The sequence below is a fragment of the Canis lupus genome, chromosome 2, assembly GCF_003254725.2.
Source record: "Canis lupus dingo isolate Sandy chromosome 2, ASM325472v2, whole genome shotgun sequence".
Taxonomy (NCBI): Eukaryota; Metazoa; Chordata; class Mammalia; order Carnivora; family Canidae; genus Canis; species Canis lupus.
Genome location: NC_064244.1, coordinates 72,520,665 through 72,547,876, shown reverse-complemented (window position 1 = coordinate 72,547,876; position 27,212 = coordinate 72,520,665). Strand labels below are relative to the sequence as shown.

The following is a 27,212-nucleotide window of genomic DNA, read 5'->3' as shown; positions in this document are numbered from 1 at the left end:
CCCTCGGGTCCATGCCTGGACTGCCACAGCAGAGCAGACCCTGTCGTCTGAGGGCTTGTGGGCTCGGAAAGATAAAAGTGGTATTTAGCAGAAGAGAGAAAAATGTATTCAACTCCCAGCCCAGTTATGATTTAGACACAGCCGTGGGCAGAATAGCAATGAGCTCCTTATTTTAAACAAGTGGTAGAGAGATGGAAATAGATCAAGGGTGTTGAATCAGTGGAGGTTTTTGCAATCAGTGAACGGATGGCAGACCACACCCTTGTCAGGCAGGGAAAAGAGAGAAAAATGAAGAACCTTCCTTAAGAACAAAAAGCCACTCTTTTCAGAGAGGAGTGTTCGCGGATTGCTGGCGAGCAGCTTGCGTCTAATCATCACCAGAGAAGGTTCAGATCTCTTCTTGGTGCTGGACTCAGGAATGGAGGAAGCCGTAGCCCCTCCCCTTGGGACTCTGGATCCAAGTAAGATCCTCTAAAACTGAGGGAACCCTAGACTGGATGGACCCTCAAGGTCATCTAACAAAAGCTATGACAGTGGTTCCTATTCATATATTTGGTGCCATTTTCTATATACTTTTGTTCCAATCTTACAGCATTCTCATGAAGTAGGTACTTGTATCTGCATACTATAAATAAGAAAGTTAAAGTTCAGGCTGAAGTCCAGCCCAAGGCCACATGATGAAAAGTGGAGTCAGGACTTGAATTTAGGCCTGTCTGACCCCAAAATCCATGTTTTCCCGACTATACCACAGAGGCCTTGGCTCAATTATTACTTCTCAGTGAGGCCTTCCCTGGCCACCTGAAGTGCCCCATCCCTGGCACTCTCTATGCCCTGCCCCTATTTTATTTCCTTGCTCAGTATTTAAAAGCATCTGACCTACTATATTTTTACTGATTCGTTTACTATCTGTTTTCTTCCCCTAAAACCCAGGCTCAACGAAGGCAAAGATTCTTATCCATATCCGTAGTGCCTAAAACAGTATCTGGAAAATTAATGAATATTCAGTGAAGAGATGAATGTTGAAAAACCTCTTGCCTGACTTTCTACTGGAAAGCTAACACTGAAATGCATACCACTACCACTTTTGATAAAAAGCAACCCAACGGTCCTTTAGAAAACTTGAAGTTTCTAGACTCTGATGGAGTAAAACAGAGAGTAAACAGCAGGTCTGCCTTTTAGAAGAAAGGGGAGCAAAAGATGGCATCCCAGCTACCAAGGTGGGCGAGATGCAGACATGAGGTGCTAGTTCACAAGCTAATTTGAGTGCACACTGGGATCTGTGAAGAAGGAAATAAACAGGTAACTAGAGATGCAGAGACAGACAGTGGAGCTCAGTCTCTAAGAAGAATCCACAATGCCATTCCACGACTTCATTTGGCATGGATCGTGTGTGTGCTTGTTGCCAATAATTCTTACTTCATTTAGGGAGATAAAAAAGGTGGGGTACGCATCAGGCTCCCTGGAGGAAGCCTGCTTCTCCTTCTGCCTATGTCTCTGCCTCTTTCTCTGTATCTCTCATGAATAAATAAATAAAATCTTAAAAAAAAAAAAAAAAAGGTGGGGTGGGGGGAATAGGACTTCCCTGTAGGACAGACATCGACCATACCATGGAAAAGATTTACAAAGTCACTTGAAAGTAGTGGTTCTTTGGGGCACCTGAGTGGCATAGTCAGTTAATCATTTGACTCTTGGTTTCAGCTTAGGCCCTGATCTCAGGGTCTTCAGATCAAGCCCCTCACTGAGAACCTGATTAAGATTCTCTTTCTGCCCCTCCCGGGTGCTCATGCACGAGGAGAAATGGCTATCCCCATTCGAGCACTGCTAAAGGGAGGGCTGCCCTGGTCCAAGAACCTATTCATTTGTCCCTGGTGGCAATGGTTTCATCCTACTATGGAGATACGTGTAGCAGGCCTTAACTTGGTATCTTTAACATTTGAATCATGTCATCCAATTCCCCTGACTCTGCCAATGGAGGGCCTATAGGGAGTGAAAGTTTTGGCCAAGGGACAGGCAGTCTGGTCCCCTCCACTAACATTTCTCATTGTAAATAGTGAACCAGCATTCTGGGTTTCATAGAACAGTCTGTGAGTATGGCTAACCCTTCCTCCTGTGCTGACATACAGATCAGTTTTCTATACCCACAGGGCTTCTTGGGTGACAGCCAGTAAGCCCCAATGTGCTGAGATTGAGAGCTCTTATTTTCTACTACATTTTCTAATGAGTAATTTCTTTTTTTTTTTTTAAGACTATTTATTTATTCATGAGAGGCACACAGAGAGAGGCAGAGACACAGGCAGAGGGAGAAGCAGGCTCCATGCAGGGAGCCCGATGTGGGACTCAATCCCGGGACTCCAGGATCACACCCTGGGCCAAAGGCAGGCGCTAAACCGCTGATCCAGGGATCCCCTCTAATGAGTAATTTCTCACAGAGGAATCTACCTAAAGAAAATAATTAGAAGTTGAGATGTATATATGTACCTACAGAAGATGTCCACTATAGTGGATTTCTAAAAGTTTCTATTTTGAGTTAATTTTTATTTACCATTAAAGATTTATTTATTTGAGAGAGAGAGAGAGAGAGAGTGCAATCGCACATGAGCAGGAAGAGGGGCACAGGGAGAGGGATAGAGGATCTCAAGCAGACTCCATGATCACCGTGAAGCACAATATGCTTGGGGCTCAATCTCACAACCCCAAGATCACGACCTGAGCCAAAACCAAGGGTCGAATGCTCAACCGACTGTACTACGTAGGCACCCGTTGAGTTAATTTTTAGATTAATATGTAGTTGTAAGAAATAATATTTAGAATATATATAGGGAATATTTAGAGATTCCCTATATCCTTCACCTAGTTTTCCCTAATGATAGCAGTCTCAGTCTGTTTAGGCTGCTATAACAAAAACACCAAAGAATGGGTGTTTTAAAAGACAAACATTTATGGGGCACCTGGGTGGCTCAGTGGTTGAGCATCTGCCTTTGGCTCTGGTTGTGACCTCGGGGTCCTGGGATCAAGTCTCATATCAGGGTCCCTGCGGGGAGCCTGCTTCTCCCTCTGCCCATGTCTCTGCCTCTCTCTGTGTGTCTCTCATGAATAAATAAAATCTTTTTAAAAACCCAACATTTATTTCTCACAGTTCTGGAAGCTGTGAAGTCCAAGCTGAAGGAATCAACAGATTACATGTCTGGTGAGAGCCCCTTTCCTGATTTAGAGCGAGTAATAGGGTTTAGGTGGGATTACGAGTGTGGGGCCCTCATGATGGAATCAGTGGTTCTATAGGAATGGAAGACACAGGGAGAAGACAGCTATGTGCAGGCCAGGAAGAGGGTCCTCACCAGGAACCAAATCAGCTGGCACCTGCATTTTGGACTTTCCAGCCTCAAACACTGTGAGAAAGAAATGTCTGTTGTTTAAGCACCCCAGATTATGATATTTTGTTATGGCAGCCCAAGCTAACTAAGACAGCCTCTCTTATTCACCGAATGAGAGTAGCAGGTGTGTGTATGTATGTGTAGAGGGGGGAAAAGGGAAGGGAAACCAAATTAAAACCAAAACTTTTGACTCTAGGCTGAGACTCTACTGTGAGGAGGGACCGCTCCCTGGGGAGGCAATTGCTCTGTTTGCCCCGGGGGCTCCAGGCACTGTGTGCAGCCTCTGGATCTCCCAGGCACCTAGCAGAGTAGAGGAAGTCTAGAGGCTCTCCTGCTCTAGTTTTCAACAGGGTGGAACAAGGAAGTGAAGGCATCCTCTGGGCCTTAGCCTTTATTCATGAAAGACTAGGAGGTTGGAGAGACTTGAGTGGCAGGGGCAGGAGATGGAAGCAGCCAGCTAGCTCACCCTTGCCTGTTTTACCCTCACCTTCCTGATCTGAACCCAGGAGGAAGAGGAAGGGGGTGTGGGGGTCGAGACACAGGATGGGTGGAGCATCTGCTCAGGCAGTAACCCGCAGGACACAAATAAGGGCAGAGTCTGGGGCTTGAATCTGCTCTGCCTTAGACTGGGCCCTTTCTGCAGAGACTGTGTCCTATCTGGTAAGAGTATTGGCCTGAGAGTCTGCTATCTGAGTCTCATTCCAACTGGGCCTCAAAGCAGAGTAGTTTGGCAAAGCGAATTCGATATGAGGGACATTTTGATAGAACTGAGTCAAAATAGAAAATTACCGTTAAAAAAATCACCAAGTTGCCTGGTGGCTCAGTGGACAAGTCGTGATCCTGGGGTCCTGGGATCGAATCCTGCATCAGGCTCCCCATGAGAGGCCTGCTTCTCCCTCTGCCTATGTCTCTGTCTCTCTGTGTCTTTCACGAATAAATAAGTAAAACTTTTTAAAAAATAAAATAAAAATAACTAAAATTTTAAAAATCACTAAGTAACATCTGAAAAACATATCCAACCCTTACTTGCTCTCGACCCTCCCCTTACCCTTGGCTCTCACCCCTGACCATTCCTGATTTCTACCTGTCTCTGACCCCCTCTCTATTGCAGATCATTCATGACTTTCAGAAGTGAGAGCCAGCACTGGGTGGAGCTCAGAGCAGATGTGAGGGTGTCTGCTTTGCATGAACCCCTTGACAGTAAAAAAAACAAAACAAAACAAAAAAAAAACAAAGTTCTAAATTTAATGATTTGGTTTTTCGGGTAGATGCCCTCATATGAATAGTGTTGTGCCAATGCATCCCAGGGTTGAATGGCTGCTTTCAAATCTGCTAAAGTTATTGGAAGTGATTTCTAAACAAAGAGATATCTCTGGGAGGGTTCTCAAGTGAAAAAGCTAGCAGTCCCAGAAGGGAAAAAGAGACAGCTCCGTCTGAGAATGAAATACTCTAAAATCCTTATGAGGATATAGGGGTCTGCCTGTCTGGCATTCTGCCCTTTGCTAGGCTGGCCTGTCCTCTGCCATCCCCCATGGTTCTGGTAAACATGGTGTCATGCCTGTCTCAGGCATAAGAAGTAGGCCATGACTCAAGCCTGGTCAATTTTAGTACCCATCTTCTGGACACAGCAACTGGTCGGAGGTACAGAATCCAAGTAGAGTCAGCCACCTTCCATGGGGTCTAGTGATATGTGCCTGGGAGAGAACACTCTAGGATCTTCCTGTGGGATTGTGGACTATAAAGACGACGGGAGGGGCACCTGGGTGGCTCAGTGGTTGAGCATCTGCCTTTGGCTCAGGGCAGGATCCCAGGGTGGAGTCTCACATTGGGCTCCCTGAAGGGAGCCTTCTTCTCTCCCTGCCTGTTTCTGCCTCTTTCTGTGTGTCTTTCATGAATAAATAAGTAAATCTTAAGGAAAAAATAAAAATAAAGATGATGGGAGTCTGGGGCCGCTGGCAGCCATCTTGCTACCATGCAGATAATCTGCAGCCCTACTATAAACTTTCTAAGCCATAAATTGTTTTTGCTTAAGCTGGATCAAGCCTCTTTGCTGTCCACTGCAACTAAGAGACCAGTAACATATTGTCCCAGTCCTTTATTTTAGAACTTCTGCAATCCAGAGATTGCCTATCGGGAGGCTTGCTTATTGACAGGTCCTGTCCACTTCTCAGAGCCCATAGTCAGAACTACCACAAAGAGATCCTTTGTGGGAAAAAAAAAACCTCTCATGTTTCCGAGGAACCTACACCAGCTATCTATCTAATCGGCCAAGTCCTTTATTCATAAGTGTCTTTCAATCAAAAAGAGATACATCCTAGGCACCTACTGGTGAAGTGTCTGACCTTTGAGGATAAAAGTTGGCCTCCAGAATTCCTAGAGATAAAGGATCAAGACTTAGATTGGCATCAGATCTCTTACCAACGGTACTGCATGCTGGAAGACAAAGGAATGAGGTCTTCAAAGGTCTGAGGGAAAAAAATGAATTTGTATCTAGAATTCTCTCCCCAGCCAAATTAACATACACATCCAAGGTCCTATAAGGACTCCAAGTTTCCCTGTCATACAACCTTTCAAAAAAGTATGAATACTCAAGCAAAAGGAAAAAGGAATCCCAGAAAGAAATGGCCCTGAATGGGATACAGGAAACAGAGGAACCAGACCTATGAAGGTGATATTTTATAAACTCCATGAGTAAGAGTCAAAATTATTGAATCCAGGTGTGTGTGTGTTGGGGGGGTTACAGGTGTTCTTTGTACTATGATTTCGACACTATTCTATGTTTGAAATTTCTCATAATACAAAGTTGGAAAAAAATAGCACAAGGATCAGGAGGAAAAAAAATAACAACACATACCTTTTGCATCAACAAGAAAAAAGGCAGTCCAATGCCAGGATAAATTAAAACACAGATTATTTAAACTTTTTTTTTTTTTTAAGACTTTATTTATTCACGATAGTCACACAGAGAGAGACGGAGAGGCAGAGACACAGACAGAGGGAGAAGCAGGCTCCATGCAGGGAGCCCGACGTGGGATTCGATCCCAGGTCTCCAGGATCATGCCCTGGGCCAAAGGCAGGCGCCAAACCGCTGCGCCACCCAGAGATCCCAAAACACAGATTATTTAATGCTTTGTTAACACAGTTGTTTGGGACGCCTGGGTGGCTCAGGAGCTGGGTTTCTGCCTTCGGCTCAGGTCATGATTCTGGGATCCTCCCTGAGAGGAGCCTGCTTTTCCCTCTGCCTATGTCTCTGCACACCCGCCCTGTGTCTCTCATGAATAAATAAATCTTTTTTTTTTCAAAGATTTTATTTATTTATTCATGAGAGAGAGAGAGAGAGAGAGAGAGAAAGGCAGAGACACAGGAGAAGCAGGCTCCATGCAGGGAACCCGACGTGGGACTCCATCCCAGGTCTCCAGGATCATGCCCTGGGCTGAAGGCGCGCTAAACCGCTGAGCCACCTGGGCTGCCCGAATAAATAAATCTTTTAAAAAAACACATAGGTGTTTCCTAATTTACTATGTTCTACCATCTAGATATTTAAATCTGCACTCATTAAGAAACATGGGATTTTTAGGATGCACAATGTAAATGTACTCAATACCACAGAACCGTACACTTAAGAGGGATTAAAAGGGTAAATTTCACGTTATATGTATTTTACCACAGTGAATTTTTAAAAATGAAATGTGATCTTTAAAAATCCTATCTTTTTATTTTATAAAACCCTAGTTGGAGTTTTTTGGGAAAACAATAACTTTTGCAATGAAGAAACATTTATGTGTTGCAAGAAACAATTTTGTATGTTTGCTTTTTTTTTTTTTTTTTTTTGTACACATGAGCAAGGGTTTCCTCAGGTTTGCCTAGGAGTAGACTTGCTGATTGTAGGGTATGTGCATCTTTGACTCTGTAAGATATTTCCAAAGTGGTTGCACCAACTCACTGCTGTGCCACCAGAAGGCCATGAATATTCCTAATGAGTATTTCCCCGAATTCCACACTTTTGCTGGCTTTCATGTTTTCAGACTTCCGCATTTTGGGTGTGAAATCTGAGTTTCATTTCTATAGAGCAGGGGTGAGTGGGATGTGATTTGTCAGCCTGGATGAATAGCCAAGACAGTGCCCAACATCTGGTCCAGCAGTGACAAAAGCAGGTATGATGTTGGTTGAGTTGAATTGACTAGGGACACTTGTCCTTCATGGAGTCCTTTGTGTGAAGGGGGCACCAGTGTGCAGGAGGACCTGGATGGCAGAAACTAACAACCCTGAGATGTAGATCTCAGGCGCTGGCAGCAGACAGGGCCTAGAAGATGCTGGAGCAGCTTGTGTGAGGCTTGCAGGGTGGGTTTTTAAGAGGAGAGTCTGTGGCAATGCTGGAACAGAATTTGATGAAGAGAAGAGGGGAGAGGGTAAGAAGAGACTAGTGCCTATTCCAAAGCTCAGAAGCAGGAGAAAATTCTGCATTGAAGGAAGAAGATGGGCGTGTTTAGTAGGAAAGAGTTCAGAGAATAATCAGAAATACGGACAGTGAGGTAAGATTATTAAATTGGTGCATGCCTCAGTATCTCCAATCAGAAAAGCAGGCTACTGATGGCACCTATCTCACAAAAGTGTTGAGCTCATTACATAAAATAATCTCTCTAAGGCACTTGGCATAATGCCTAGAACAAAAATTCAATAAGTATTAGCTCTTGTTAAATAAGTTGTCCAAGATCACATAGCTCAACTCATGAGTGGGTGTCTAGGATTTGAATAGTTCTCTGATTTCAAAGCCCAGACCTTAACCACTCTGCTCTACCGACTACCTACCATTTATGGAGCACAGTGCTCTACATACTCCACATTATTTATCTCATTTACTCCTTATCACATCCCTGAGCTGGGTATTACCATTTTACAGAAGAGGAAACTGGGGCATGGCTTAACTCTCACAGTTGGGAGGACTCATATGCAGGCCTGCCAGGCTCCAGGGCCCTCTCCCCACCACTACCCTGGGAGTCTCCTGGCCTGGGTCCCAATCCCAGATCTGCTACTGATCAACCTGCATCACTGAGCCTGTTTCTTCACTTTGTAAATAATGGGTTAGTTAGAGAATGATCTCTCTGGTCCCTTTAAGCTCTACTGTTCTGGGAAGGTAGATTTGATGAAATCAGACAGTGTTCCAGGTAGGAGAGAGGGGTATGAGTCAGACGGATCCCCATCCCCATCTGACTGCACAACATCAACCAACAGACATCCAGAGGCGCCAAGAGAGGAATCCAGGTCTCCAAAGCGTTAGTCATCGTCTGCTCCCGCCCCCCAGGGGACCAGCAGGGATGGTGCTCCAATTATAGTGGATTGATGAGGGGCCTCTAGGATGATGAAAGGGTGGGAGAGGGCATGTCAGAGGGCACACTGGGAGATCAGAACTACTTAGCCCAGAGAAGAGAAGGCAAGACGGGCCAGGCTTCAAGTCTCCAGTGAGTACGGGGTCTGAATGGCAGGGGAGAAAGAACACAAGGGTAAGTCTCAGGGTGCCTGGGACCTGGCCTTAGTCCTGGCTCTGACACTAACAAGCAGTAACACCTTTGTTTGACAAGTTACTTCCTCTCTCCAATCTTCCTTTTCCACATCTAAAATACTAGGAAAATAACTTTAAAGAGAAATCCCACCAATTTATACAAAGAAATGTAAAATATTACAGCCAAAAACAACTAAAAATGGCTCAAAACCCTGGCAATGGGAAAAACTGCTAAGCAGACCTAAACAGGACGGTGGTGGTTGATGCAACAGAATATTAAAGTCATCTGAAATGCTGAACAGTAACAAACATTTATTGCACGCTATGTGCCAGGCACTGAGGAGAGGTCTTGACATGCATGATCTCATCTAATATCCTCAAGCATCTTCTGAGGTAGATATGATTGCATTTTTCAGATGAGTTAGCTGAAGCCCTGAGAGGTTCAGTCCCCCAACATGTTAATAAGTGATAACATCAGGACTCAAATTCAGAGGTCCATCTAGCTCAGAAGGCTCTGGCCCTAATTTACACTCTCCTGTTAGATGGGAGGACCGTGCAGAAATAGAAAAATGGATATACGAAAGTGTGAAGCAGTGGGAAAAAAACTCTCGAGAGTGATTATGTTAATGTAAGAATGTTGGCACCAACACTAGGTTTGGAAATTTATAAATAGGCAATTTAGGATGATGAGAAGTTACTCGGAGCTGCTGAAGTTTAAATGTTTCTGCTTAATTTTTGGTAGTAAAGATGATGAAATGTGGAATCCCTGGGTGAGGGGTGAGTATAGATGATGGGGCCTTTCTAGTTTTACTAGTAATTTTCTAGGTGAGCAGAGAGGGAAAGTACAGCTGCACTTTCTCATCCCTGAGAAGAGATTGGAAGTCTAGTCACATAATATCCCTGCTTCAAGCTTTTCGGTTACTTCATGTTGCCTACAGCACTGGACTTCAACCTTGGCTGCCTATCAGTCACCTAAGAAACTTTTTATTTCATTTTTTTTAGGTAGGCTCCATGCCCTATGTGGGGCTTGAGCTCACGACCCCCAGATCAAGAGTTGTACATTCTACCGACTGAGCCAGCCAGGCACTCCTCACCTGAGAAACTTTTAAAACTAATATCTGGATCCATTCCCAGAGATTCTTATTTAATTGATATGGGTGTAGCGTTGGCATTGGAAGTTTTAAAATCTTCTCATGTGATTCCAATATGTGGAAACATCTGAAAATCACTGGCCTGATAATAAAGGCCTAATTTCTTCACTGGACACAGAAACCCATTTTTTACCTATTTCCTCCAAACTGGTTACAATGTCCTGAATATGCAATGCCCTGCTATTTATATTTCTGTGTCTTCACATGTTATTTCTTGTGCTTGGAAAGCCTTCTCCCTTGGCCATCTGGAAAACTCCATTCATCTTTAATACTGTGGTAGCCAGCTTCCATGATGATCCCCTGTAATCACCACCTCCTGGCATTCACACCCTTGGAGTGTGTCCCCTCCCACACTGAATAGGCCGGGCCTAAATAATATGATATCGTGGATACCATGGAATATGACTTCCAAAGATGGGTCATAACAGACACTGCAGCTTCCATCTTACTCTCTCTTGGATCACTTGTTCTGGGAGAAGCCAGCTGCCATGTCTTGAGCAGCAGCCCCACCGAGAGCTCCATGAGATAAGGCCCTCCTGCCAACAGCCTTGTGAGTGAGCCAGCCTGGAAGTGGATCCTCCAGTCTTAGTCAAGCCTTCAGATGACAGTAATCCCAGCTGACATTCTTTTTTTTTTTTTTTTTTTTTTTTTTTTTTTTTTAAAGGAATTTTTTTTTTTAATTTTTTTTTTAATTTTTATTTATTTATGATAGTCACACAGAGAGAAAGAGAGAGAGGCAGAGACACAGGCAGAGGGAGAAGCAGGCTCCATGCACCGGGAGCCCGATGTGGGATTCGATCCCGGGTCTCCAGGATCACGCCCTGGGCCAAAGGCAGGCGCCAAACCGCTGCGCCACCCAGGGATCCCCCAGCTGACATTCTGACTGCAACCTCATGAGAGATCTTAAGCCAGAACCACCCAGCTAAGCCACTCCAGAATTCCTGAGCCATAAAGTGTAAGATAATGTTTGTTGTTCTAAGCTGCTAAATTTGGGGTTCTTATGCCACAATAACTAATACAAATACCAAGCTCAAGTATATGATACTCTCTGAGAGCTTTGCTCCTCTGCTGAAGTTGAACTAATCTCCCTGTGCCATTTCGGATCCTTAGCACCTAGTATAGTGCTCATGACTTTGCCTAACTGTTGGCCTTTCTCACCCTCTAGATTCAGTTCCATGAAGACCAGGCCAACCATTAGTGTAAATGAACACGTGTGAGAAACGCTATCTGCATTGATTCGCACAGACCTTCTAGCCCAGGTTTCTTCTCTACACAAAAACTCCAAGGTAGGACTGCTGGAAACCATGGATTTCATGGTGAGTGGGTCCTGAGGATTTTCTTAATAATCCAACAAAACAGGGCACCTGGGTGGCTTGGTAGTTGATGGCCTGCCTTTGGCTCAGGTCGTGATCCTGGGGTCCTGGGATTAAGTCCCGCATCAGGGTCTACGGGGAGCCTGCTTCTCCCTCTGCTTCTGCCTCTCTCTCTGTCTTTCATGAATAAATTAAAAAAAAAAAAAAAAAAAAAAAGACCTGTTCTGAGATCAAGAGTCAGACCCTTAATGGACTAAGCCATCCAGGCACCCTCAGATCTGGATTTTAATTCAAATCTACCAACTACTTGCTGAACTTCTCTACTTCTCTGAGCTTTGGTTTGTTCTTCCAATTCTAAAATTTAATGATTCGCTATTTTCAGCCAGTAATTAGTCTTTTTCCACAGAGAAGAGAAAAATAGGCTAATAGTGTTTAATCATAACAGGGGTTCTCAAACTAGGCTGCATATCAGGATATCCCTGGAGCTTATAACACACACACACACACACACACACACACACACACAGATGCGTGTGTGTGCCCACACACCTCTGGAGCCTACCCTATACCTTCTGATTCAGCTTCTCTGGGTCTCTGGAGACATGGCCAGGGCAACTGTATTTTTATAGAATTCCAAAGTGATTCTGATATGCATCTAGAGCTGAGAATCACTAATCTACAATATATAAGTTAGAGATTTAAAAATTTTTTTTTTCTGCCAGTTGTTTGGCTCCATGGCTTAGAGTATAGTACTAATGGGTTTGTTCTCTGAACTGTTAACTTCATGTGAGGTGGATGGATGATTGACTGTTGGAACCAGTCCATCTCTACTGCTAGAAAAGCATTCAAGGTGCACTATTAGGACTCAGTTGGATCCTCAACGAAAATGACTCTTGGTATGACCCAACTAATGTTTAGGGCATTTACTGGAGATCAAATGATGTGTTATTTTAGCTTTTATTTTAGCTTACATGGAGTAAGGAACTGCTTTCTTGGTAAGGTAGGAATGAACAGAAATTAAGAGCACTGACTTTGGAACCCAACAGTTTAGGTTCAAATCCTGGCTGCAGGACTTACGTACAGGCTGGGTGACTGTGGCTGAGCTGGCCCATCTTTCTGAACCTCATTTTCCTGAGCTGTTATATGGGAATAACATGAACTACCTTGCAGGGATGTTGTTAGGATTAAATGATACAATCTATGTAAAACACTTAGCACAGAATCTGGCACAAAACAAGTGCTCATTATGTAGCAGCACACCGGCAAAAACAAAATATGGCACTTTTGTTATTAATAGCAATATATATTTGTCTAGTGCCTTGTAAATTACAAAGTGCTCTTACATCTGCCACTGAAACCCTCTCCTCCTCCCTCCCCTGGCCCCCATCCTGAGGTGGGCACCACAGACATCAGTGACCCCATTTTACAGAAAAAGAAAGAAAGGCTCAGAAAGGTTCGCTGGCTCCAGATCAAATGGCAAAAAAGTGTGTCTGGATTCAGACCTGGGTGTGATACCATGAAAATGAATAATTATACACGCACACTTGGCAGGCTGAACATCTAGGGACCATCTGGCTTAGCAGGCTGAGGAAGACTGTATTTCTGAGCAGCTTCTTTTTTTAGATGAAAGCAAGATGGGGAAAATGAGCTGGCAAACTTTCCCTCATTTTCACTATCAGTGGGATTCGTGCTCAGTTTTGCCTTCCTTCTAACTCTCAGACGCTCCACGTCCATGTATCTCTGTTCACTCCAGCTGCCCTTGGCCGCACCGTCCTTGGCTCTGCCCTGGGCCCCACAGCTGGGATCTGAGAAAACCAAAAAGAAAAGGAAGCAGGGGCAGCTGGAGACATTCAGAGGGTTGGGGAACACCAGCTGTTCCCAAGTCTGGCTGGGGAACAAGAAGCCTGCTGCGAAGCGGGGCAGGATGGGAGGGGACAGTGATCCCTGCTCCCTCACCACGCAACAGGAGGATGCTTTTCCCGGGCAACAGAGGGGTTCTGCTCCTGGAATGATGTAAGCCAGGGCCACACTAAATATGGTACAAATGTGTTTCTTGTAGGGAGTAGGAGGCCAAGAGGCCAAATGATAGCTGAGTCTCATCAAGAAGGCTTTCAGAGAAGAGGGGAGCTTGAAAGGGGCCTAATGGATTAACAGGACTTGGAAGTACAGAAGTGAGGGTGGGAGGCCCTGCAAGCAAGCAAACATCCTGAGGAAGGGCATGTTGGTCTGGGGAATGGGTGGGCATATTAGGGGGTCTGTGCATGTTGGTCTGGGGAATGGGTGAGCATGTTAGGGGGTCTGTGGAAAAAGAGTGTGTGGTAAGAAGCAGAGGATAGGACGGGTAAGGAAAGACCAGACGGAGGGAGGGGGCAAGACACCATCCTACAGAAACAAGGGAGTCATGCAGATTGCTGACAACTCCAGGGCAGAGCCCCACAATGGCAGAACAGAAGGGCCTCGGGGATTAGCCAATTCAACAACCACCATCCCACATCCTAACCTAGACAGGGAAGCCGAAGTCACAAGAGGAAAGGCACATGGGTGAGGTCACCCAGCAAGAGACCGTGACAAGACAGTCCGTGACAGGGTGGAGACAAGAACCCAGGGCTCCAGCCCAGCACTCTAGTCCTCTTCCTGTCAGACCACCTTGCCAGGCTGGCATTCTTCTTCTTTTTTTTTTTTAAAGATTTATTTACTTATTTATTCATTCATTCATTCATTCATTCATTCATAGAGACACACAGAGAGAGAGAGAGAGGCAGAGACACAGGCAGAGGGAGAAGCAGGCACCATGCAGAGAGCCTGACGTGGGCCTTGATCCAGGGTCTCCAGGATCACACCCTAGGTTGCAGGTGCCACTAAACCGCTGCGCCACCGGGGCTGCCCCAGGCTGGCATTCTGATACGAAAGTAGAATGGTAGGCAGATTTGGCAGCAGGACATAGGGAGAAAGAGATTAGTCCAGGGGCAAGCTGCTGGTGAGACTAGCCTCAAAGAGGTGGGAGGACACACAGGGCCTGCGGGGGGAAGTCAGAGCTAGCAGTGACGGGGAGAGCTGTGCCAAGACCTGGGAAGTGTCTCCTGAAGAGGTCACAGGCCACTTTAGCCCCATTATGTCCACCTCAGGGACAGCAGGCAATTACTGTAGCTAGCCTCTACTACAAACTCCCTCCTTCCTCCCCCACTCTACACTGACCTCTGATTTTCCCACTCAAACTGAGGACCTCCAGGTTACACTGATGCATAGACAGGATGCATGGATGATCAGGTGTGAAACTGAAACCCAAACCAGAACCTAAGAGCGTAGACTCCTGGTGGTGAAGGGAGCCTGCAAGGCTACAACGGCAGGGTGGGTTTCAAGTGTTGATTTGAGGAGCAGGGAAATCAGGGAAAAGAGAACAGAAAACCTGTCTATTCATCTACCCCCCTCCTCCTCACACAATGCAAGCAGTTGGGTGGCATTGGGCAGGCTTCTTGTGAGGGAAGTATTGGGGAAGCCAGACAAGCTGCAGGAAGAACTCAGACCAGGACCACTGGGGTCCACTCAGTGAAGGGCAAATAATACCTGACCACACAGGAATGGAAGGAGGACCAAAGAACACAATCCTTGTCATAGCCAATGTTGCTAGAAGCCCTTAGGATAGATACTGTGCTAAGTGCCTTACATGTATTACTTCATTTAATTATTATAACTCGAAGACGTAAATACAATCCAAATTCTCGTTTTGCAAATGAGGAAACCAAAGTTCATAGAAGGAACAGCATGAAGTTTTGGGAGACCTATCTGATTTTGAAGATCATCTTCTCAACCCCTGAACTGCTTTCCTCATGTATTAAACCAACCAAGCACTTAACTCACAGTTCTTGGTGAGGCACACTTCTTTCCCTAACCCTTTTCTCAATAATACTGAGGATGTCACTGAGTCTAAATATAAGTTGTAGAGAAATTGCTGGAGTTTGACTTTTTTTTTTTAAGGATTTTATTCTTTTTTTTTTTTTTTTTTTTTTTTTTTTTAAGGGTTTTATTCTTAAGTGAGCTCTATACCTAATGTGGAGCTCGATCTTATTACCTCTGAGATCAAGAGTTGCATGTTCCACTGACTGAGCCAGCCAGGTACCCCAAGTAGTCTGATATTTTTTATTCAGCTTCTCATAAAATTGCATTCTTCATTCCCTGATAGTTTAAAGAGACAGAGGAAGAAGGTACAAAACTGAGTATGTGGGATCCCTGGGTGGCGCAGCGGTTTGGCGCCTGCCTTTGGCCCAGGGCGCGATCCCGGAGACCTGGGATTGAATCCCACATCGGGTTCCCGGTGCATGGAGCCTGCTTCTCCCTCTGCCTGTGTCTCTGCCTCTCTCTCTGTCTCTCTGTGACTATCATAAATAAATAAAAATTAAAAAAAAAAAAATCAAAACTGAGTATGTGTATCCAGCAGTATCACTCAGTGATTAGGAGCTTAGGTTCTAATGCTGAAATGTCAGCTTTGCCAAATTCTTTCTGTGACAGCTTGATGAAGTCACTTCTCTAAGGTCTAATGTCTGTTTCCTCATTCTTAAAATGAGGCCAACAGCACCTGACCTTAGGGGGCTCCTGTGAGAAGCAAGTGTGATGATGCACATAAAGCCCTAAACATAGTCCTTGACTCATGGAAGGGCCCAATAAACACAGGCTATGATAATCACCATTGAGGTTACTTTGCCATGCAGTGACAGCAGGGACACTTGGCATCTGTGTGTGGTTGTGAAGGGACAGAAAATAAGCTTCCTAATGAGGATGGGTCCTGAGTACAGAGTATGGCCTCTCCTGTCCCTCTGTCACTCTGCAGGCCCAGGGGTAAGTGGTGCCTCAGAGGGAGAGAGGAACAGATATAGGTCCCCACAAGGCCCAGACATGGAGTTGGATCCCATCAACTGACATTTCAAGAGCCCTGTAGTCCTCTTAAAGATGAGCGAGGCAGCTATGTCAGAACATAGGAGAAAAGCACCTGGGAACTCGATGAATTGAATTTGAAGTGAATGAGCCTCAGCCTGATAAGTGCAGGAAGTGGGAGGGATGAGGAATCTTATTCCAGTCTGTTTACTAATCTTCCCTCCTGTTGCATGCACAGAAGCTTCACCATGTACCACTAGGAGGCTTCACAGGGACAGTCCTATAATGGGATGCGGAACAAGATGTAAAAGAAACTCTAGACAACTTCTTTGCTTTTGGAAAGGATTCACTAGAAGGTAATTTGCCAGCAAATGCCAAATGATACGCACGATTACCTTACTTATCTAAAGGCCCATTTATCTGGTGTCTTTCAATCCCCTGGAAGCTAACAAAAAAACAGGACAAAGGACTAAAGGCCTGTGATATCCCTTCTGAGCAGTCAAAGGAAGGATATAAAGTCCAAGAGCTAAAGGTGGTGCATTTTAACTGCAGGAGGGTCTCTAAAGCCCTCTCTGACTACCTAGTTTTATTTTAGACAGTTGTTAATAATGTAGCTGATCAGAAGTCACAGATTTGAAGTGAATGGGGAGGGCTGCCAGGGGCTGGCACGATAATTAAAGCCAATGAAGAGTGATGGCTGGCAGCCTGACCACAGGGGAGACAGCACAAACCCTGAAAGCAATCAAAAGAATTAAGAGGACAGTCACTGGGGCCACACAGGGTAGGTGCAAACAGCTATCCACATCTTTACAGACTGGAGGGCACCACTGCTTAGATAGTAGACCTGGTCACAGATATGTCGGCTCTCTTCGGGTAGTATGGGATGTTAGGTATGGCCAGATTACTTGCTTTGGCTAATGAAATGTGAATGGAAATGGCACTCCTGGGCAGAAGCTTCAGAGCTAGTGGGTGCTCCACCATGGCAACTGGCAATGAACACTTTCAGACGGCAGCAACTCTGCTGGCCTAACTCCCCAAATGAGGATAAAAATGACACGAGGCAGAGCTTCCCCAGCCAACAGAGAACAAGAACATGGGCAAGAAATAAACTTGTTTCTTTTGGGGGTTGCTTGTTACTACCACATAATCTAGTCTATCTTAATAGAAATTTCCTAAAAAGTTAGAGGTCGGGATCCCTGGGTGGCGCAGCGGTGTAGCGCCTGCCTTTGGCCCAGGGTGCAATCCTGGAGACCTGGGATCAAATCCCACATCGGGCTTCCTGCATGGAGCCCGCTTTCTCCCTCTGCCTGTGTCTCTGCCTCTCTCTCTCTCTCTCTCTCTATCATGAATAAATAAAATCTTAAAAAAAAAAAAAAGAGGTCAAGCTCACATTAAGAAAATATGTGCATTATCTTTTTGGTAGACTGCCATTCTAAACAGTCAGCATTATATTTTGTGGATTAAAGGATGATTTTCAATTATATAAAAATTCACCTACTCCAGTATTGCTACTAGATAAATGAGTCATTACCAGAACAGGAACTGAATGGAGGAGATGAATCCAGTTTCTGAGTACCTTCTTTGCAAGCAAAACATACCTGCAATATTTATTTAAGATAGAAGTTGGGTATCATGTGCTAATGCTGCCAGAACTTGTCCCTCAGCATCATCTGCAGAACCAGCCCCAGGCACAAGATGTGGCATCTACTGGTTCTGTGAGTGTAGAGGGGCTCTGCTCCATATGGGGCCTTGAAGGCTCGATTAAATATCTGTATGCATTCTCATAGAAGGAAGTCTAAAGCCCTCTCTGACTACCTAGTTTTATTTTAGACAGTTGTAATGTGGCTGATCAGATGTCACAAATTTGAAGTGAATGGGGAGGGCTGCCAGGGGCTGGCACGATAATTAAAGCCAATGAAGAGTGATGGCTGGCAGCCTGACCACAGGGGTCAGGCCAAAAACTTCAAAATATACAGTCTTTTAAATCATATATGGAATATTTACAAAACTGACCTTACACTGGGCCCCAAAGCACGTTTCAAAAAATCTTGAAGGATGAAGACTACATGGGTTATTTTCTTTGACCACAAAGCAATAAAGCCAGAAAACAAAAAGCTATTAGAGAACTACAAAAACCTCACATGTTCGCAAAGCTGGAAACACACTTTTCAATAACCCATGGGTCATACATCCTTACATTTAATCTTCTTAATTCATGATAGATTCCCAATTTAGAAATTCAGGAACTAAGGATGGAAAGAGAACACGATTTGCTCAAATTTACCCAGTTAGTAGTGGTAGAGCTGGGACACAAAACTAGGATACAGAATTTGAGAGCCCAGTGGTTTAATGAATGATATTCTCCTTATGTTCCATCTCCCCGGAATTTATAAGGTGAATTCCCAAGGTCCACAGACTCAGTGGATCTGATGTTTCATGTCTTAGAAAGAATAGCTGTTGAGAGATGGGAGACATGGTCCCAGGTTGCTTTGGTGGCACTGACCTTGGATCTACTGTGTAGAGATGCATTTCCCTTTTGCTCCTGCCTCATCTGGGGCCCCCTACCTGGGCTGAGGTATGAAGTCTAGAGGAATGGAGAGGAGAGTATCAGGTTGATGTTCTCGGATAGCTTTGAGTTAGATCCCTAGGAAGATTTCCTTTCCTTTTAAAGTTTTTTTTTTTTTTCCCACATGGGCATAAGTGGTAAGCGAACAAAGAAAGACAGAAGGAAAAGTTACTTCCAGATGGCTCGCCATCTTGCTCTAATGCAGATTAAATAAAGAAAATATTCCAACATATCATTAGGCAAACATGAGTATTAATATCATTCGTATTATAAATGGAACAGAATGGAAATTCAGCCTATATCTTGACTTACATTTGAGGCTAGGGCCTAAGAGCCGGAAAACAGACAACTATAGTACCCTGATTCTGAGCAAGTTGGAGGCTCATGATATCTGATGTAAGAGGCAAGACCAAAGTATTCCTAGACATCTCTAGGGGTGGCTGCCTGAATTCTAACTTACCAAACTGCCTCCTCTTGTGGCGAGGGCTTATTCAAATGGCCACTTAACGGCATTAATCTATCTTCTTCACCTCCACCAACTTGTGCTGACTCTTGTCAAGATACACTTTTGGCAAACCTCCATGACATCCAGAGCTTCTACAATACCACTCTGGACCTCTGTTTCTCTCCTTATGCTGTGAGGACAATGTTGCTGCCTCCTCTGTGGGCTCACAAGTCTGAGGCCTGACCATGTTTCTTGCAACAAGAAGGCTTAAAAACAAATGGAAAATCTGATAGTGGTCCATATCCTAGAAAGTTACCTAAAGTGCTCCGAACTTACCAAGTGGCCCTCGGGAGGGAGAAGGCTGAGAGGTAGGAAGAGACAGTGCTAGGCTGGGCTAAAGGTCTCGAAGGTAGGAAATTTACTTCAACTCTTTGGCTTAATTTCTTCCACGCCAGAAGCCACACTGGCTCAAGGGGAGGGAGTAGGCCACTGAGTTAACAGTGCTCAGTTTGGGGTTTGAAGAAACCCGGCACCCCAACTCTACCCCACTGTTTGTTCCCCACACCATCAGGGTTCAGTTCCCAGAAAGCCAGTTTGCCAATCAGTAAGTGATCCAAGTCTCAGCATGAGTTTAAAATCAACAAGTCCAAGATCAAAGTATCCAGTTATCCAATCAGCAGTGTGATTACATCCTCTCAAACTGTGAAGAAGGGTCATCTCAACCAGTTCTTGATAGGAGGCTACGGGTATCCCCGTGCAGGCCCCAAATGGTAACTCAGCCCAGTGACCTTTCACAAATGGCCGGTTGTGCCTACAGGCTGGACAGATGGTGTGGGGCCCCTGGGGTAAGCGATGGTCCGATGCCTTCAATGAGGCTGTTCCACTGGTCATAGTCCTCTTTCAGGTCTGAGTGGGGGAAAAAAAAACAGGAAGGTTAGGGAAATCTTTGTAAGGTTAGAACAAAGAGTAGCTTCCATGGATTTGGTGGGTCATCCTAGAGAGGAGGGATACTAAAAGGATCGGTTATGGTGGTTGTGATGGTGGGGATTCCTGGGTGGCAGAGTGGTTGAGCATCTGCCTTCAGCTCAGGTTGTGATCCCGGAGTCTTGGGATGGAGTCCTGCACTGGACTCCCCACCGGGAGCCTGCTTCTCCCTCTGCCTATGTCTCTGCCTCTCTCTGTGTCTCTCATGAATAAATAAATAAAATCTTAAAAAAAAAAAGAGAGAGGGATCCCTGGGTGGCGCAGCGGTTTGGCGCCTGCCTTTGGCCCAGGGCGCGATTCTGGAGACCCAGGATCGAATCCCACATCGGGCTCCCGGTGCATGGAGCCTGCTTCTCCCTCTGCCTGTGTCTCTGCCTCTCTCTCTCTCTCTCTGTGACTATCATAAATAAATAAATAATTAAAAAAATTAAAAAAAAAAAAAAAAGAGAGAGAAGTGGTTATGATGGTGACCACAGTATGGTAACTACCATTCATTGAGTGCTTTTATAAACATGCTATATAAATGACTTGCTTAACCTGTAACAACTCAATAATGATAATAACAACAGAAGGCAGCATTTACTGAAGGTTAATTCATCCTAGGGACTGTGCCAAACATGCATTGTTTCATTTAATTTTCACAATATCCCTATGTGGTAAGTCCTGTTTTAGCCCTATTACATTGAGAAAACCGAGGTTCAGAGATGCTACTCAATTCACACAAAGTCAGTCCAGGTGAGAAGTGGTAGAGACAGAATTCAAACCTGGGTCAATAAGGGTAGGAAGGGATGCCTGGGTGGCTCAGTGGTTGAGCATCTGCCTTCAGCTCAGGTAGTGATCTGGGTCCTGGGATCAAGTCCCACATCAGGCTCCCCACAGGGAGCCTGCTTCTCTCTCTGCCTAGGTCTCTGCGTCTCTCTGTCTCTCATGAATAAATAAACAAAATCTTCAAAACAAAACAAAACAAAAAGGGTGAGAAAATGGAAAGCCTACTTCCAATCAGGGAAGCCGCACGCATGCTCACCAGTGGATGCAAATTCAGGGCCGCCTCAGTGGAGGGAGGGAAAGAACAAGACAGCAGCATCCTGAAGCAGCGTAACACTGGGTAGGATTCAAGAGAGGGCCCTGGGATCAGAGGCAGATGGGTCTAACTATCCAGCAAGAACAGTCAAAAAGGGTCCAAAGCCTCAGGCTGAGGGAGCAGAGCACAGCTGAACAGGCAAATGGTGCTTTTGTTCAAAACAAACAAAAGCTGGGACAGAAGGCAGGGACCACTCTTCCCCAGCTTGGATTCCCAGTGCCCTGCCAGGAACCTGGCATGGAATAGGTCCTCAACAAGTAAGTGCTACATATTCATTAATTCAAGAGATATCAAGCACACCCATGATGTGCCAATCTGTTTTTGGTGCTAAAAATATATCCACACACAAATAGACACCCTTATCCTCACAGAGCTCATAATCTAGGAGGCAGAGATAACAATAGACACAATAAATTATATAGGATGGGAAAAGGTGATAAGTACTACAGGTAAAAATGGAGCCACATAAGAGAAGCAGTGGTGGTGCCTGGGAAATGGGGATGAGGGGTGGAAGGGAGGGTACAATGTTTTAAAAAGGGTGGTCAGGGGCACCTGGTTGGCTCGGTTACAAGAGAGTCTGACTCTTGATCTCAGGGTCATGAGCTCTAGCCCCAAACTGGGTATAGAGATTACTTAATAAATACATCAACTAAGGGGGATCCCTGGGTGGCGCAGCGGTTTGGTGTCTGCCTTTGGCCCAGGGCGCGATCCTGGAGACCCGGGATCAAATCCCACATCAGGCTCCCGGTGCATGGAGCCTGCTTCTCCCTCTGCCTATGTCTTTGCCTCTCTCTCTTTCTCTCTATGTGACTATCATAAATAAATAAAAATTAAAAAAAAATACATCAACTAAAATAAAAAGGGTGGTCAGAGTGGGCCTCACAAGGTGAGAGTTGCACAAAGACTTACAGAAGTGGGAAGAACCCATGGGACTAAATGGAATAGTGTCCCAGGCAGAGGGAAGAGCAGTAAAAAGGCCCTGAAGGGGGTATGTCTGGAGTGCTGGAGGCTCGTACAGCAACACTGAAGGTGGCCTGGGGAGGAGCAGCAGAAAGGGGCAGGAGGGACCGAGGGTGTATCATATCAGCCCCACAGGACACTGGACATTGGCTTTGACACTCAGAGAAATGAGGAGCTACCAGAGAACTCTGAACACAAGCATGAGAGATCTGATTTACTTTCTATCAGGATCATTTTGGCCACTCAATTAAGAAAAGACCATGTAGGGGATCCCCGAGTGGCGCAGCAGTTTGGCGCCTGCCTTTGGCCCAGGGCGCGATCCTGGAGACCCGGGATCGAATCCCATGTCAGGCTCCCGGTGCATGGAGTCTGCTTCTCCCTCTGCCTATATCTCTGCCTCTCTCTCTCTCTCTGTGTGACTATCATAAATAAATAAAAAATTAAAAAAAAAAAAAAAAAGAAAAGACCATGTAGAGAGGCAAGGACAGTGAGAAAGGACTTGGGACAGTATAGCAGTCGTGGGGGTGAGGACAAGTGATGAGATTCCATACATAGTCTGAAGGTAGAGCCAAGAGGACTTCTGAGGGACTGGAAAGGGGATGTGAGAGCAGAGAAAAGAATGATGTCAGCTTGAATAATTCGGAATCGGGTTTTGTTGGTGATGTCTATTGGAAGGAGAAACATTGGTGGTAGGTTATACAAATCTGATGTTCATGGGAGAGATCAAACTGAAGATATATAGCAGGGAGTGGGCAGCCTGAGACGGTGTTTTAAGCCACAAGAGTGGATGGATGACATCAGGGGGTATGGATAGAGAAGAGGTCTAAGCCCTGAGCAGTGGGAGCAGTAAAGTAGACTGAGGAGGAGCATACATCAAGATGGGAGAAAGCCCACAGTGGGGTGTCCTAGAAGTGAACACAGGGTTTCACAGAGGAGGGCGTCACTGCTGTCAGAAGCTGCTAAGTGCCCCAGCAGATGAGGAATGAGAACTCACCACCAGATTTGAGGCCTATGAGGGTCACAGGCCTCACTGCCAGAAGCAGTTTTCATGGGGAACTGGGGTGCAAAAGCCTGACTGGAGTGGGTTTAAGAGAGAATGTAAAGAGAAGAACAGAGAAAGGAAAGATGGACCTTCTTTTGAGAAGTTTTGCTGTTAGGAGGAACAAGGAAATGGGGGTGATAACTAGAAGGGAAAGTGGGGTCAAGAGAGGGGTCTTTTAAGAGAAATTTCAGGGTGAAACTAACCAAGTAGAGAGAGACAAATTGAAGATAAAGAGGAAAAAATTGCTGGCACAATCAGCTTGAGTCCATGGAAGAGGGTAGAAGGGCTGGCCTTAGACAACTGACTGGGAAACAGTAAGCAGATGCGGGGCTAAGTACCTTCACAAAGGTGGGCAGATGAGGCACTAGGGTTTTGAGGAAGTACTGACTCCTTCCACCTTCCAGTGACAAGGGAGGTGAAGTTCATCAGCTGAGAGACAGGGGAGGGGAAGGTGTCAGAAGTCTGCAGAGAAAGGAGAAGAGAGATCAGAAGAGAGGACGAATAAGATAGACAGAAGGTGCCTACAGAAGCGCCAATCTCTTTAAAAGAAAAGAAAGAACTTCCCTGGGTCAGTGGCAGATATGCTCCCAGAGGTATTTTTAGGAGTGGTGAGAGGTACAGCTCACTACAATCCATTTTAGTTTCCCGGGTGATCATGTACCATGTGGCCACCAAAATGCTTCCCTTTGCCAAGCTAACTGCCCCAAGAGGAAAGTCTTTGCCTTTTCAGACTGTCTCATCTCTTCTTGCCTGGTTACATGAGAGCCTCCGACCGGGGCCCTCAGCCTCTCAGACAGGCCCATCGCCAGTCCTCCATTATGCAGCTGGACCGCACACACAAGTCTAATCACGACATTCTCCTGGCCAATGGAATAAAAATCCACACTCATTTCAGCAAACACATGGCTTATGCATCTGGCTTCTGCCCACTTCTCTGCCTTTATGTTCCACCAACTCAATAACCTGAGTGCCAGATACACTAAACAGTTTCTCGAAACTGACCACACAAGCCACTGTGCCTTCTGTTTAGCAGACTTTGCCCCTTCCCTGGTGAACTATACTCATCTGTTAAGATTAAAGACAAGCATCACTTTGTCCAGGGAACCTCCTCTTTTAGGCTGTTCTTTCCCTTCCGTCAGCTAGGTACCTGCTGTCTGTGTCTCCTCAACACTAAGTGCATATTGTGGTCATCAGAGTCACTGGCATAACAGGGCATCACTAAATCTATGGGCTTTGGAATCAGACAATTTAGGTTACATGCTGGCCTTGCCACTTAGGAATCAGATAACCTTGGACAAATTACTTAAATTTCTTAAGGTTCATATCTTCATCTATAAAATAAGAGTTAAGTACCTACTAGAGAGGTCTATTTTCAGGATTACATGTGATGGTGAATCTAAAGTACTTAGCGGAAGGCCTGACATAAAGCAAGTTCTCAAAAATCTCCCTATAGTCGAAGACTCTCCTTTTCATCTCCTCCTCTGCTGGTCTCCAGCAATGAGTATATTAGCTCAACAGACATTGCTACTAAAGGCAGCCCGCCCCATCACGCCATGGTGGGCTCCCCTGTCATCTTTAGCTCTTACCTAATGACGTGATGCCAATAGTTAACAGAGCAAGTGGGCCGAGGACCATGCAGTCAGTCCCCAATGAAGTCTAGAGTCACAGATCCATTCCTCTCCTACGAGGTGACGGGGTGATGCTCTAAAGTCTTTCGTAACCCTAAAGTCTCTAAATCCAGGCTGGCAGAAAGGCTCACACTGAGCAAGATGAAATGAACAGGCATACAAAATGCAAATTTAGGTTAAAATAGTCAATACATTCATACTAAAACAAATAGATTTTAAAAGTAAACTGACTCCAAACCAAATTTGTTAGGCAATTTTGGAACTGTTAATGCACTCAGGCCATGCAACTAAGAGGCTGGTGTCCAGAGCACAGAGGTGACAATCTTGCTATACCACCTCTAGTACGTAATGTCCAAGTCCGGGCACTACATCTCAAGAAGCACCCTGACAAAGAGTGTATCCAGAGGGGATAATAAATGGCAATATGGGGAACTGCCCCAGTGGGAGTATCCAAAGAGCTGCAAGGGGTCTGAGACCTCCTTGGGGAGTTCTTGTCCCCTCAGGACAATCAGGACATGCAGAGAATGAGAAAGAATCAGATCTTGGTCTTGGGCTAGAGCTAAGTGACCTTGAAAACTCAAGGCAGCCTGGTCCCCTTCTGAAGGAAACTGCACTATACCCAACACTGCCAAGGGATCAGTCTGGGGCAAACAATGGTAGCCTCAGCCATGCTGGCTGGGTCAGAAAGGGACATCTGGTCAAGAGAGCCCGGGCCTAGGTTGGGCAGTGGCCTACAATGCGTTGTTAGGTAAAGGTGGGCTGGGAGAATAAAGTTGTCTCTCTTGGGAATTTTGGGAAATCCAAGAGAATATGGCTACAAGCAGTGGGAATCAGAGATGATAGGATGCCACAAGGTAGAGAGACCAATCCATGAGTGGTTTGAGCCAACTGAAGCGATAGGGAACCAGTAACTATGAATAAGCAGATGCTAGCACCAAGAGAAAAACTAGAGTAGAGAAGAAGAAAAATACAGACCAGAGGCAAGAGATACAGAGATGTCATGAGAGTAAGAGACACAGAGATGGAGCCCATGAGAGAGGAGAGAGGGAGAGAGGTAGAGAGAGAGAGATCAGTCCTGTAAGTTATCTTGGTTCCTGTAACTTCACTTCCCACATGGCGGATATACTTTCAAAAACAAACTCTCCTTTTTATCTCAAGGTAAATGAGTGAATCTCTAGTCTTTGTAACGGAAAAAAAGCCTAATTAGAATATCATTCTTAAAACAGAGAGGCAGACAGGGCTAACCCTCATAGCAGCACACTCCATGCTGCTTGATAGTGTGGCAGGGAAGAAGGAAGAAGAGATCTGCTCTGGGTAGAAGGCTAGACCAAAGACCTCTACAGACCTTGCCATTTAGCTGGTCTGTGACGTATGACGCTAGCCATAAGCTTTCCACGCTTTATTTTGTTTAAAGCACTTCTACAAATTTAGCCCATTTATCATCATAACCTGCTCTGCGGTACAGATGAGATGAGTGGCAAGGAGTTAGGATGAAGGTAATGGAGGAGGGAGAGAGGTGAAAGTTCCATTTATACTAAAGAAACCAAGGATCCCTGGGTGGCGCAGTGGTTTAGCGCCTGCCTTTGGCCCAGGGCACGGTCCTGGAGACCCAGGATCGAATCCCACATCGGGCTCCCGGTGCATGGAGCCTGCTTCTCCCTCTGCCTGTGTCTCTGCCTCTCTCTCTCTCTGTGTGTGTGACTATCATAAATAAATAAAAATTAAAAAAAATAAAAATAAAAAATAAAGAAACCAAGACTCGTAAGTTAAATGAATCAGCTAAGGTCATTTGGGTAGTAAGAGACAGAGTCAGCGTCTCCAAACTTTCATCTAAGTGTTCTTTCTACAACTCTATGCAATTCTCTCCTTTACTCAGGCTTTCCTTTTGCCATAAATCTTCCTGATCTGGGACATGGTAGTAGTATAGGCCACTAACAGGGAAATCTAAGGGACCCCCAAGTGGTAGTATAGGCCACTAGTAGGAAAATCTAAGGGACCCCCAAGGCTGCCCACAAACTCCAGTCCTCTCCTTACCAAGGTGCTTTTGCAGGAAGGCCAGCATGGCCCTCACCATAATCTCTTGACCTTCATAGGGGTCCAAGCTCCCACGGGTTTGAGTGGAGAAGAATTTACCAATCCAGTTACCAGCCACAAAAGCAAAATCAGTTTGACTCCGATGAACAGAACCACTAGAGGAAAAGAGAAACGAATGACTGATCGGGGTCTGGAGGCCAGGGCACACAAATATTTGCTAAGCACCTACCATGTACAAGGGGCTTTGCATGCATTAGCTCACCGAATT

The 27,212-nt window shown here is 45.3% G+C and overlaps 1 protein-coding gene across 11 annotated transcripts in view; it reads right to left on the bottom strand.

Moving 5' to 3' along the window:
• Positions 1–19,610: 19,610 nt before the first annotated feature.
• PAFAH2 (platelet activating factor acetylhydrolase 2) overlaps positions 19,611–27,212 on the bottom strand; it is a 30,814-nt gene continuing 23,212 nt past the window's right edge. For 10 of the 11 annotated variants that reach the window (XM_035714047.2, XM_035714046.2, XM_025446938.3 and 7 more), the window contains 2 exons: positions 26,945–27,099; positions 19,611–20,121 (listed from right to left, as the gene is read on the bottom strand). In XM_035714047.2, coding sequence (XP_035569940.1) covers positions 20,027–20,121; positions 26,945–27,099 — 250 coding nt within the window. In that variant the 3' untranslated portion in view covers positions 19,611–20,026. The remainder of the gene's footprint in view (positions 20,122–26,944; positions 27,100–27,212) is intronic. The other variant, XM_035714049.2, reaches the window with a different exon arrangement.